The sequence below is a fragment of the Acanthopagrus latus genome, chromosome 9 (assembly GCF_904848185.1).
Source record: "Acanthopagrus latus isolate v.2019 chromosome 9, fAcaLat1.1, whole genome shotgun sequence".
NCBI lineage: Eukaryota > Metazoa > Chordata > Actinopteri > Spariformes > Sparidae > Acanthopagrus > Acanthopagrus latus.
In genome coordinates this window covers 23,297,415-23,312,161 of record NC_051047.1, presented here as the reverse complement: position 1 = coordinate 23,312,161, position 14,747 = coordinate 23,297,415, and the positions used below count along the sequence as shown (strand labels likewise).

Below are 14,747 nucleotides of genomic sequence, written 5' to 3'. Positions count from 1 at the left end.
TACTTGAACGTGCACAGTTATAGTTACTAATGATTCAGGAATTAGTATTTAGTGAGTTAGCAATAAATCATTAGATATTAATCACTCCTCCCTCATGTGTGTCTTTGTAACTCCTCACATTTTAGTGTACCTTATGTTGCGTAGAGTTGAGGGGGATAGTTGGGTTCTAATTATTTGTGGGTTCATAAATTTTAGAATATTCACCTCAAAAATGCAATAACTCATTAGATGTTTAAAATATGTACCTACAAACTCCTTTTCATTAATGGTGTAAATCGCTGGTAAACCCTAACCTCAGGCTACTTTGCCATCTGGCTGTTGCCGGTCTCCCAGGTTCCCTTTGTTGCAGCTCTCACTGTGTACAAAGCTAATGCATTCCGTGGTTTTTCAGAGAGCCTCTCTGTTAGGTAAACAATGTTAAACTAACCCAGAACAAGGTGTGTGAGAGAGGCTCGTGTCAGATCCACTTAAAAGCAGGATGTCAGCGGGGTGTGTGTACGAGAAGATCGAGTGAAAGAGTGTTACCTTCTCCTCGGCACTAATCGCTCCGAGAAGTTGAAATGATTGTTTGAAGTGAAAACAGAAAAGGATGATCCAGACGTACATGCTCCTGCTGATCCTGATGACTCTCAGCTCTCTGTCTTGCGCTGAAAATAAGACAGAGGTGACTGTTTCCTGTCCAGAACACCGGAACGCCTTTGGAGCCTCCTGCTATGAGTTTGTGGGTCTCCGGCGTAGTTTCTCCGGTGCTCAGGCTTGGTGTGAGCGGCATGGAGGACACCTTGTTTTCATCCGGGATGAAGGAACTCAATATTTCCTTCAAAGACACTCAGACCCAAAGAAGGATTTGTGGTTCGGAGCAGCGTCCTCTGCTTCTACAAACCTGCAGTATCCTCCAACTGCTGGAGGTAAGACGTCACAGACGAAAATCTACTCTTATGTGGATACTCACAATTAGTTGGATGAGTACTCAGTAGCAAGTCTTTGGCAGGGATTTACATATGATTAAATTAATAGTATTTAACAATTTAGAACGTTCATACTGATCATTTTAGCTGTTTCTGCAAACTACAGAGACGTCCAAGGTCGACAGTTGTACAAAAAGTAACCTGTCACTTTCACATTACTGTGTACCAGAAGGTGGAGGAGACGGTGGTTGGGGTTATTATAGAACAACAAGGCTGATTACAATTCGAGTCACGCCACTGGATGTTTTTAAGGACACCTGGGGATATTTCCAGATGTTTTTGTGGCGTCAAAACAGGCTATTTTTCACGGGAGGTCGGACCGTCTGAGGTGACCAAAACAGGTATTTTAACAGTTTTGTTTTCTTTTTAACCAAAGCAGAAACATAACAGTGTTATGACATGAGAGGGATGGAAAATGTAGCCTATACAAAGTTGCAACATAAAGGAACATTCAGTTTTATCTGTTGTTTTGCAGAAAAATAAAAAACTTAAAAAATGAATATACAACCAAGAACATGTTAAAGCACAAGGGTACAGCTTTCACTTCCTTGCAGTTCTGGGACAGATTTCAGAAATTTAAATCCATATCTGGAATGGAACAAAAACCTTCGAGTCGGTCTTTAATGCAGCTTTGAGGAAATACATTTTTTTGCTGATCCTGTTGGCCGTGGTTGACAAAATTGACACTTGCAGCCTCTAAAGATTTTGTACATATTTGTGGTTATTTAAGATAAAAACTGTAATACGACTAAAGTAAACTGTACATGCCGTACCATAACACCAGACTACAGAGCAGCTTCTTTCCTACCGAGGTAACCATTAAACTGAGACTGTTTCATAGCCAGTTAAAAGTTCTTGTATGTAATTCACTTCATCAAATCCTGCACCGCTGACTAAAAGAGGTTAATAAAGGCCTGGTCCAATTTATCCTTTTGTACAATTTTCCCTCCCACTCAGATATCATTCTCACTTTTCCTCTTTTCAATAGCTAGTCGGCTTTTTTTTAGCTGGTGTGAAATTTTTTTCCACCGGACCTGAAGTGTGAAATGACTTTACACGGTACTTATTTTTGTAAGAAGTGATAATTGTGGATCCCAGAATTGTAACACCTTGTTGCTGTCCCTTGTGCCCAGAAGCCTCTGTGTTTTTTTAAACAGTGGTTAGCATGGGCATATAACTAAGTTCATATGCGAACAAATTCCTTGTTTTCCGAGTGATGAAAAAAATGCATCACCACAGTGTCACTGATAACCATTTTTTGGTGGAGAAGAATAAACTAAAGCAGAAGAATTAACTACATAGGCTTTAGTCTGTGAATAGGATCACTGTTGGTGTAACATTTTAATAACACAGGAAAAATATAGAAGTCCCTCCAGCCTTACCCTTGAAACTGCTACATACTATTTAATTCAAGGTGTTGCGACTGACAATATTTTGAAGAGGTACGCTGAGAGTTGTATTCATCCCGTCCTTGAAAACTGTGTGAACGCTGTTGTGAAGTATTCTGTCAAATTAACAGAAGCACCATGAAGTTGGAAAACGCATCTTTGTCAACACAGGTGAAGTCGGCGTATTTTCAAGCACTTGAGCTTCTGCTGTTGGGTCATTTTGAAAAAAATTGACATGTTATTGCTTTTAGTTCTGGTCGGGTTCCTGTTCACACAGACTTTTACAAAGAATCCAAGAGGAGTAAACATAAAGTCACACAGGCTGAGAGGTAACTCGCTTATTTTGACAGTTTCTGCCTCGGTCGTCCTGCATCATTAGTGCATCATCTTGAAAGATGTGGGGAATTCAAACTTCATGCAGCCCTTACATGCCTTTGATGTGTATTTATGCTCTTTGCTGTCACAGAGAGCTCACAAAGAAATAACTCATTATCAGCCTTTTTAGTAATATCCAGACTGTAACTCCCTGCATGTTGTGAATAATGAGGCAGAGGCCGGCACAAAACAAGGTGTCGTGATTCAGGGGGCTTGTGAGTGTGGGACACTTTAAAATGGAAAATGGAAAAATACCCACCCTGATGTGCAAACACCTTACCATCAAGGACAACGGATTTAAAGGCAACTTAAAGGCAACAAATCGCTTCTTGAACAGTTCACGATCAGCAGATGGATTTATAAGCACTCAAAATCAAACATCTGTTATTCAAAATTCAGCTGTTTGTCCACTTGTTTTCATGCTACAAACCAAACGCAGCACTTGGAAGCTGAGCAAGATCCACCTCTTCAAGCTGTTTCAGCCTGGTTGTTCGGTCGATGCCGAACTAAACTAATTCACCAGAATAAAAGTCAGCAATGTTCTTCTCTGCAAATGTTGAACCTTTACATTCCTTTCTGTTGCAACTTTACTTTTCTATTTGAAGTTGTGAAAAAAGCTGTGCTAATGGATTGTGGATGAGGTTTGTTCATCTGATCAAAGGAGATTCAGGAGAGATGGCAAAGACGCTTCCCGGTCTGCGACTATTTAACTCCCTACAGACTAGTCTGTGGAAAAGTGCCTGCCTAAGTCACTCAGTAATTGAGGGCAGGATACGGAGTTTGGTGTATCATGGAGCCGGTCTCTTTCATGGTTTATGGTGATGATTAGATGCTGAGGGAACAGAGAGTTACCGTGGTGTCTGGGAGACAGCACCCCTTACCTCCCTGGCTGCTCACAGTGGGAGACATACATTGACAAATTCATGACTATGATTTCTTGATGGCATGACATTTTTTATATCTGTTGCCCAATCGCAATAAGAAACATTTTAGAAAACTAGAGAAGGAACTTAACAAAGTCATTATCGTACCATGACATGTACAGATTTGGACAGATCCAAGGTTTTCAAAAACAGTAAACGCCGACCTCCGTGTTCAATCGACTTCCCAAAGAACCCCACCTACACGTGTAAAACGACGTATGTTGAGCCGTTTTCCGTTGCTTCTCAGGTCCTCTCACTTGGCTGGACGGTTCAGACATCACCTATTCGAGCTGGGTGAGCAGCCCACAGCCAGGAGCCGCATGTGGACACATACTGAGAGACTCAGGCTTCCAATGGGAAGCAACAAGAGACTGCAACAAAAGACTGCCCTTCATCTGCCAGTTTGGTATGTGTTCTGAATCACGCTTTAAAAAAAAAAACAGCCTCCTGAATCACTTTATGATCTGCTACTTTTTTTTATGTTTTTTGTATTCTTTACAGAGTCTGGGAGATCCATTGCATGTGCAGGTCATAACACCACTCTACGTTGTGGTTCTGGTCGAGTCTTAATGATAGATGGCGGCTTCTACGGTCGGAAGAACATCCATTACTGTCGATCCTCACCGCTAACACCACCCACACAGTTTCAGTGTGGCTGGGTGGACGCTGCAGAAGCACTGAGAGGTAAAAAACACGGTCAGATTGTTTTCATGTGCAATACAAACATGAATTATTTCTATATTATGTAGTTGTCTGTCTTGTTATGATAACTGATTGTTTGAATGTTATACAATTACCCAATCTGGCGCTGTTAACTGATCTGATCTGCACAATAATCACTCGCAGCTTCATTTCATCTGCTGAACTCTGAATAGGAACACAAACACTGATGGCTCATGAAAAGGTTCTGCATGGATGAATACCGAAACAAAACTCAGTCCTGTTGCGATGAAGTGATTGCCGGATATCACAATGCGCATATTGTCTCACACATTACCAGCACAGAACGTTTGAGCCTTAGGACATAAGGCGGAATAAAAAAAGCGCACAATGAAAGCTTAACAGCTTAATAGCCTTAAAGATACAACAATGATTTCCATCCATTTTTCAAGTAAATATTGACTCATGCATTAAACTGATTGCAAAAGCAAACCATTCATGTATTCAATTTACAAACTTGCTCATCCCGTTCAGGTTCTTGAGGCACTGCAGCCTTTCCCAGCAAACATTTGATAACCGTGACCTTTAATAACACTCTTCATTGGTTCGCCACTGAGCTAACACACACAGAAAAATAATTCAACATTATATATTCCCTGAAACAAATCTTAGCTTGCATTGGTTAAAAGTCAAACACTGACTTTATGAATTTCAATTACATGAATCTTATGTAAAGTACATTATTTAATGTGGTATTTCCATCATGTTGAGTTGAATGAAATAACATTTAAAAGTAATGCATTGCGTATGGATTGTCGTGGTGTTGTCAGGGCCTTAAGAATATAAAAAACAATTGTCTGATTTAATGTTTACCAGATTATAATTTTTAAATTTTGAATTTATTTATAACAAACTCTGATTCTCTCATGTTGAAAAAATATCTGTTAAGATAAGCAGGATTTAAAAAAAATTATTTGTCACTTTCCATCCACTATCATACAAAGTTTTCTATAATAAGGTCCCATGGGGCAAACCGGATGAGGCGTGACTTTCATTAGTACGCTGACATCACTCTTCGCCGTGACATAACATTTACAAATGCAGGATTTGTTTTTGTAATGTAGAAGATGCATCGGTGGCTGTGTTTCAGGTGTATGAGCAGGTCTTTTCTGTAGTTACAGCTTTTGTAGTTTCAGCTGCTCATCCTGTCTGCATATCAAAGCGTCCTTGATCAGGAAACTGAAGATGAGCAGCCCAGGGCCTCTGTGTGTGAGTGTGTGTGGGTTTAATGTGAAGTGTTTTGTTCTGAGCCCATGATGAGACCTTCACGGGAGTGCAATTAACAGTATTCATGATAAATGTACGAAAATGTTGATCCCTCTCTGAGGTGTTATTGGTAGGCTAGTTAGTTAAATAACAGCATAAATCTTTCTAGAAAAAAAAAACAAAAAACTTTCCATAGTCATTCAGCTGTAATTGCTCTTCTGACTCATTACCAGTGCTGTGTGTTGTAAGCAGCTGATTATGCTCTCCATGGGTTTCCCAGCTCACTGTCATGGCCGTCAGGTCTGCCAGATCACTGAAGTTATGCACACCTTTGGTGAACCCTGTCCTCAGCTGGGGAGCTACCTGTCTTTGGACTACCACTGCAGAGAAGGTGGGTCACTCGAATATAATCCATCTCTATTATTAATATTTCAACCGAGAATCACACTTTCTGAATCCAGTAGGAGACAAGCAGAAACTTCTTTGGCCCCAGTAACTGACAAGCCTGTGTGACATGTTTCACAGTCTGCACAGTTAAATAACATTAAACTACGGCACATAAATTGTGTTGGAAGAAAGAGAGCTATCACAGGAGACGGAGGTGGAGCCGATTGGGTTTAACTGGTAATCAGCACCAACAACAGCACTGAAACATAACAGGTAACTCTCAGGACATGGTTCTCACAAACTCAAGGCCTGATGTGCAACCCGCACCAGACACAGGTAGAAATGAAATAAGGACCCACTGATTGTGAAACTGTGGGCTGATACCAATAATGATGATTAAAATGACAAGTTGATCAAGTAGCCGACGCTGGTGTTTATGTGTTGTTGTTTTGTTTTTGTTGTAATATTCACCCTTTAGTACCAGGCAAACAGATTAATCTTCATTATAAAAGAATAACTGAACTGATCATTTCACAAAACACTAAAGATTTTACAGAAAAACACAACATGTAAAATATTAACACAACATTTCACAAAAACGTAAGACATTACACTCCGTACGCGTGACTTGACTCGAATGTGTTCTTTTTATGTTGTCACGTTAGTTTCTTACACCAGATGGCCTGAGTCATGTGTCTGTTGTGTAGTGTACCACAGCTGATGACACCTCACTTTGGTTGCCTCACAACATCCTGCCAGGCACAAGAAATTCCTAGCCTTGTTCTTAGGCATCAACAGAGCACAGAGATTTGTTCCCTGAACGAAGAGGATTGATATTGTCAGTGCGGCGAGCTGGAACTCTTTTTTTCAGATCATTGTTTACAATCTTGTTCCCAGAAGCTGGTCTGTCTGTCTGTCTGTCTTTGTCCAGTTTGTTGCAGGCACTTTGCTTCACCTCTGCTCATTTCTCCCCACCTCCAGGACTCACACTGTCCGTGAGCGCTGTGGCTGCCGTGTCTGATGACATCAGCATCAGTGTGAACTGGCTCTTAGATTTGCAGCGCGGAGACCTTAATTGCAAGCTGACGACGGGAGATGGCCACATTATTTATCTGCGCAGTCCAGAGGGGTGAGTCGCATTTTGTGCAGACCGACTGACTGTGTCTGACTAATTGGATTCAAAATAAGAATCAAAGATGTATTAATTGACACACCACTGATTCTTCATTACAGAAAATACTGCAGTTTTTCTGCTCAAATGATTTGTTTATTTATTTTTTTAAGTTCCCTATCTTTACGGGGATGGAGCACTAAACCATTATAATACCCCTTCAAACTTACATAAATGCTCTGGAAGTTCAGACAAGACAAACTTGGAAAACAACTGAATTGCAATTGCAAATGCTGCCACAAGGGTTATTTTACACCACCCATTAAAAGTTTACATTTTTACTACGATACTTACTCTATAGGTAGAACACATCCTTCTCAAAACATTTTCCCTGGGAGGGCCAAAAGCTTTTTGTTTTGTACAGTTAAGATGCTAAATGGTTTTATACCGGAAATCAGGTGATCTATTTACTCTGAAGTTTGATCCAAAATGTTTTGTGAGGATAATCTTTTGTTCAGTCGGCTCTCAGGGCTTCTGTAGCACTCGGATCCTGCACAAAGTGTCACTCTGCCTGCCATGCTCGGATTCTGAAAAGTAACTGGTAATAAGGGGCCCTACATTCTGCCCCACAAAAATAAAAACAGCATTAACAGTGATATATGTCTTAATATTTATTGTTTTTATATTTTTGTGCCAGAAACATCTAACCTCATGGTATGCCAACACCTGCCTATGGGCCCTGCTTTGGGCAAACCGGCATTATTGGGTTTAGTGCAGACAAAATAAAAGCTCACAAGAGAGCTAATAAATAAAAAGCACAGTCCGGTAAAATGACAAACAACAATGATATCTTTATTTCACCCTTTTGATCAACCCATGAATTATACCAGAGTCTCTTATTATTAATGTGAATACATCTCCACTTTAGAAGGGAAGAAGATGTTTTGACTTGTGTGTGACATACCTTTAAAATACATACATTTTCTCCAGAGAGGAACGTGATGCGCTCACCGCTAACTGATTCTACACATGTTTTTTTTCAGGCTGGAGAGCGGAGTGGTGCATAAATATGCTCATCCAGGCTCATTTGTTGTGGCAGTTGAATGCACCGGCAGTGACACACACATTACAGCTCAGAAAATAATAGACATTCAAGAGCCCATCAGAAATTTTGGTGTCATCACATGCTATGCTGGGAAACTGTCCTTTCATGCAGCCAACTGCAAAGCTCTTTACAAAGAGCCATTTCAGATTCAAATGGAGGTAAATGCCGGTAAGAGGACCATAATCGACCATCATGCATCCTGTCCACTGCTTGGAAAACATTGTGAATCATACTTTGAGTTTAAACTGTTAAAATGTATTTGTCTGTTTACTTCCGACAGGGACAAATGTGACCTACAGAATCCAGAGCGATGAAATGTTGCTGCCCGGTTTGTCTGTTGTCAGAGGAAACGTTCCCCAGAACATCACAGTGACTCCACAAATGGTGGAGCAGCTTGGGCCCGGCTGCCACCAGCTGACCATTTACGCATCGAACATGGTCACGTTCCCCAAAATGTCTACAAATCTGCAGGTAAATCAACATTAATTGAATAAACATGTCGTCCCCTCTTCAAATGAAACAAGTGGCATTTCCATCATGTTTTTATAGGACTGTGATGAAGGAGTATGAAATATAAGATTTAGGGAGATGTCACTATGAATATCATTTGATAACTTATATTACAATTTTTTTTATATTTAAGGTTTAATAGAATAAACAGCTATTTGTGTATTTTGGATTCTTCTCTTTCCTCTTGTCTAAAAGAAAACATGTTGTAGCTCAAAATCTCGCCCATGACCTCCTTGCACACAAGATTTTGATTGAGTTGATTGAGGAGTAAATCCGCTCTCAATTAAAGAAATTAAATTTAACCTTTATTCGTGGAATCCCACCGCCTCATTAGTGGGAACAGCATAGTGGATGCATCACCCACCTCTGAGCTGATGCCTCGGCTAATCAGTGCGACAGTTTTAAAATGTTTAATCAATCAAGTAGACTTCAGGCATCTTTAATACTGCATCCAGTTGTTACAGATAATAGGTAATATGATGTACATACATGCTTATTTGCAGGAAGAGGGAAATAAAGATAATGGTCACAAAAAATACCAATAATAAAGAAATGATAAATAACTCTTTGCAACAAGACATACATAATAGATTATGTTTGGATTGAGTTGATATATTGTTGATACCTTTTATTGTTGATAGTTTTTATTACGGTTTAACTGATGCGTCTTTCACAATGTCAGCTTTTGGGAAAAGTCCCCAGTGCATCACATGACGATTTAAATACACGACTTGGCCACAACAACATCTGGATTCTGGGGCTCTTTGTTGGGGCTTGATCTCAACAATGAGACCAGCCATCTTCTTTGCAGAGGAAGTCATGGTTAAGCCAACTGCATTGAACAGTCCTCCTCCTCTTCTTCGTTGGTTTTACCAGCAGATTAAAAACCACACCATCCACTGTATCGGAGTATATAACATCACAGTGTTCACCGACAGTTGCGCTGTCTTGAGTGAGAGAGAGAGGGTCCAAAAATAGAAAATCAATGTTGCAGCCAATGTTGATACTGCCACAAATAAATTAATGTATGGGAAACACTGCTAGCTATTACTCATTCTATGAGATGACTGTAGAATGTGGTCTGTGAAATAATGTTATAGTAATAGTAATGATAAAGTTTATCTCTATAGCACTTTTTTAAGCCAGCCTTACAAAGTGCTTTACCCATAATTGTTATACTCGTGACCTGGGAGGAAAATTTGTGTGTTTCTCTGTATTGTAATTCTTCACGTATTTCAGGTTTGCGTGTTGGAGAAAGTATCCGGTCTTCAGGCCTTTGTGGTGACAGAGCAGGACGACTGTCTAGACTCTACAGATATAACGGTCAGTGTTTCCCTTGAAAGAGGAGTGCCTGTGCTGCTGCTTTTCACCTTTACTGGAGACGATAACTCATTCACTGAGACCAGAAAGATGAATACAAGGAAGGACGTTTTTCATATTGGACATCAGATACATGGTATGTAAAACTGGAGCCTACATAGTATGTGAATGAAAATAATGATTTCTGAAACACGTACACTCAACACAATTTAACCCTCCTGTTGACTTCAGGTCAAAAATTACAACCTTAAAATTTTCAGCTTGAAATTTTATGACTTTTCCTAAAGTGACCACAACATTATGAAAAGGGGAATATTGCCTTTATTCATATTTCCATGGAAGCTGTACACCACCTGGATACAAAGATTGTCTTTGGGTCATTTTTGATCCGGCAGTCAGTTAAAATCAGTCACAGAGTGAGTTACAGACTACAAAAGACACACACACACACACACACACACACACACACACACACACACACACACACACACACACACACACACAGGGCTGATTGATCTCAGACAGAACCAAAACTTTCTTATGCAGGTGTACGTCAACTTTCCACGACCCCCTACACAACTTTCAAAGATCAGAGTTCAGACAGTTTCAGACACAACCATCAAAGACATTGTTCACTAACACTTGTACACTCAGAGTGTAAACGTGCTGCAGGTGACAGAACCCTCAGTTCTCTCTGTGCTGCAGAACACAGGTCTGGGACCAGCAGGTGAAGAAGCTGATTGTTCACTTGACAGGTCGCCTTGTTGCTTTATGTTGTTCACATTTGACTATTATTGGAAGCGCTTTAAGTAAATTGCATCCAAAACTACTTTCTGTGCATTTGTGATACTTTCTTGGGCTATACAAGTACTATTTCTTGATTTAAAAAAAAAAAGAATGAATAGTGCTTACCACCTTTGCAGTACCTTAAGAAATAATAGTAGAAATCTACTTAAAAAAACATATATAACAGCTGTGTTGAAATAAAAACGAGTGGTGTCCACTGAATGAATGCAGAGCGTCTTTCTGCACTGTTAAAAGGGAGAACTCTGATACTCACTCAGTTTCTTATGAATAACAGGTTGTTTCTGCATGCAAAATAGATTTGGCATTTGAAATGAAAAGAAATTGCTTTATTTTATATTGTCAGTGAGGGTGGGTCATTTTTGAGCCGGAAAACAAGGGGAAGTATACAGAATGTGAAGACAACAGGAGGGCGAAGAAGATTAGCTGTACTCAGCTGTGCATGTGTGCAGGGTGTGCTGATGTGAGCTTGATTTCACAGGATCTGTGCAAGTGAAACTCAAGGCGTGGAACGTTTTCTCCTCTTCAGAGGTGGATATGTTCGCTTTCTGCAGCAAGGATTCAGCTGCTACAGTGGTAAAACGTTTCCATTTCCATTTAACATCAGTGGTATTTTATATTTACCACCAGCAGCTCCATCAAATGTGTCTCAACTGACCAGATCTGCCAGTATGCAAATATTTTTACACAAACTAAGAAATATCTTCATGTAAAACATTTGCCGGATAAACAGATATAAGAATGCTGTATTCAGTGTTTTTCAAAGTGTATGCAGATTCTCCAAATGCAACAAGTCTCGATACTGAGCGTTTTTTTAAATTTACAGCGGTTGTAAAATTTCATGTTTACCATCAATAGGTTTATTCTCATCAGTTTTTCCCATCCAACAATGTGTACTGCATTATTTATTCATTTTTCGTTTTATTTTTCATTTTCAGGCGAAGAAACATATCAGAGTGGCCAGATCTTCACAGACAATCGATGCAAAACCATCAGAGTCGGTGGACAAAAAGGAAAAAATCGAGCTTTCATTGCATGATGTGCAAAATCTAAACGACAATAGCAAACGATACCAGTGGTCATGCAGTAAGAACTACATTTTTTGTTTGTTTGATTTTTACTGTTTTTGATTTCAAGGTTAAAAAATGTACAAAAAGTAGCGTAGACAAAGTAACATATTTGAATATATTGCTGTTGATTGTCTGAGTTGCAAATCCCACCATCACAGTAAGAGTTGCGATGCACGTCAAGCTTTCCATCTTCATCATCTTTTTAATAACTGTTTTTATCAATTCTATCATATTTTTGACCAGTTACATAAAGAAAGTTCACCATTTTTCATAATACCTTGATTGTTTGTTTCAATAGCTTCTAGGTCATTTGAACCATTGACTCAAAATCAGAGCCAGCATGTCCTCCTTTACTGATTGAATTTGACACACTTTTTTGGAGATTATTGGAATTTCTTTATTTCATTTATAAGTTTATAGGTTAATTTGAATACAAACACATGTCTGTTAATGGCTTTGCTAGAACAGTCTGAGGGAGAGAAAAAAGTGAAATGAGCTAAAAGAAGCTCAGTGTGGGAACATTTTCTCAAGTTAAAATTTGTTACTGTAGTCTTTAGTTTAGAAGTACTACTAGAACTATGCTGCCACATCTGAGGATGTCTCGCAGCCATAGATCACCTTGCTGCTGGGACTCCCTACAAACTTGGTATTTTGCCCTTTTAAATACCTGAAAACAATAAAATAAACTCTGGTTATTGACTCAAAAGTCATATCCAGAGCCCACTCAACCATCTCATCACCATATTATGCAAGCAATTAAGCATTTTCATACTATATCATGTAAAGACCCACCTTTCCAAAGTGTCGTAAATCCACACAAACAGGCAAAATATCACCTTCGATGCACATGAATGAGGTCAAATACATGCAAAGCACCTTGAGAAGACGAAAGATGAACTGAAAGTCAAGATGGCCAAGGCAGACAGGCCAACATTCAAAAAATTAACTTCCCTGCTACCTGTAACTTCAGCAGTGCTAAGTGTGGGATGCCGACCGAGCATGAAAACAAGTCGCAGTTATCCTCCTCACCTCTCCATCTGGCACATTAATGGGAGTTTGCAAAATTCGACAGCAAAATTAACTGAAGCTGAAATCCTTAACCCAAACGGATGTAGCGTTAACTGTGCTCCTTTATGTTTGGACAGATGGTAGCTCGGCTAAGATTGGACAACAGCGTCATTAAGTGATTACAAAGATAACACAAAAACAATACGCACCAGTGATAAACAAGTTGTGGATAGCAATGAGAAAAACAGTTCAGTAAAGTGTTCGATAGTTTCACACATAAAAGTTAAATGCAAACAGATGGAAAGCACGTGACAAATACTCCTGGGCTCATAAACAGTCTGATCCCCTTGTTAAGGGAGTGTGCCATGAGTTTCTATTTCACTAACTCAGCATTTCTCTTAAATGTTCAGGGAGACAGTCTTCATTGCAGAAGTATAATGATTTTCCTTCTTTATTCACAGCGAATCCCTGTAAATGCCAGTTTAGTTCTGACGGACTGACATACGAAATCAGAAAAGACTGCGTACCGACACCATTTGAATTTAATAAGTATCATTTTAAAGTGATAAACAAAGCTGACAATAACGTGGACGACTCTGTATCCATATGCATCACTCTCACTCCAAAGAAGATGTCAAAGGCAAGGTAGGCTACAGATCACTAAGAGCACTGAACACGAGATTCTCATCAGTGTTGTCTGTGTGTAAACTGTAATTTTCCTGCAACAAAAGGTCGAATCTGTTGTAAGCGTTGCCCTCAATTAAGCTAACTTCCCGTCCATTTTGCAGGCATCGTTCCCATCCCTCCTCTCTATGTCACCACACTGATCAGTCTACAAGTTAGCATTAAAATAGTTTGCGATCTAAGTTGGCCGTAAAGATGGACAAGTAGAAAGGCTCTTTATGTCTTGACCGATGATGTTTAATGTCCGTGACAACTTCAAGTCTCATTTAGCCACTTGTTAGCAAACACCATTTAAAGTTATACTTTATGTTGTAGAATAAATCCATGTCTTAAGCATGTGTGAGCCACAGACCTTATCTCAGACATTTAACAAAAAAATATTTAAAAAACTAACTGAATTTGAGACAAGGGAACTGGAAAAGCGATAACACTAATGCTGGGATTTAGTACTCATTACTTCAGCACTCTACTGTGGCTGTTTCTTGGTTTTTTTTAGTTTACAGCTGTGTCACAAATTAATAAACAGCTACTGCCGGGCGGCGTAATGATGTTGTTGAGTTAAAAAGAAAAATATGGGGGAAACTGGATCATCCATTGGGCCGACATACAACCCAGTCATTTTCTATTTCTTATAACAGCTGAATTAATATATAAAAATAATTTCAGTTAGTGTTTTACTGTTCAATACCACTGTCACCATGACTCCCCTGTCCTGTATTTCACCTTTTCTGATCCGGCCACCCTAAGCTATCATAGATCACCAGATCAAGCTAAGAACTTAATAAAATGAAGTTAACATGAAGTCATGGGGTACGGCATGAGGAGGATGTTGTTTAACGCTTTAACTCCAGATCCTTTTACAGGACAGCTTTTTTTTAGATTTAAACATTCTAGCTTTGTGTTAACCACATGATTAATGTATCTCTTGTGCCACAGCATTACTTGTACTGACGGCTGTAACCAAGTACAGATAGTAAAGGATGTAAAATTGAAAATTACTTGTGATGGTGATGATTGTGAAAACCATGTGTGGTACACTGAGGACCAGAGAGTGTATAGCCAGTGGCTGGTAAGTCTTAATCAATTATGAATTATTTGGAAGTGAAAGAACAGATACTGTTAGATGAAAAAGCTATTTTTTGCACATTGACTTAAATTGTATGTTGAT

At 39.4% G+C, this 14,747-nt stretch overlaps 1 protein-coding gene across 1 annotated transcript; it reads left to right on the top strand.

Annotated features, from left to right (window-relative positions):
• The first annotated feature begins 589 nt into the window (after positions 1–589).
• On the top strand, positions 590–14,682 carry LOC119026098 (polycystic kidney disease protein 1-like 2). The gene is made up of 12 exons (XM_037110208.1): positions 590–908; positions 3,902–4,060; positions 4,156–4,338; positions 5,861–5,971; positions 6,949–7,096; positions 8,122–8,351; positions 8,464–8,654; positions 9,933–10,149; positions 11,299–11,393; positions 11,756–11,903; positions 13,357–13,540; positions 14,516–14,682. The coding sequence occupies exons 1-12, from the start codon at positions 590–592 to the stop codon at positions 14,667–14,669; spliced, it is 2,139 nt and encodes a 712-aa protein (XP_036966103.1). The 3' UTR covers positions 14,670–14,682.
• The last annotated feature ends 65 nt before the right edge of the window (positions 14,683–14,747 follow it).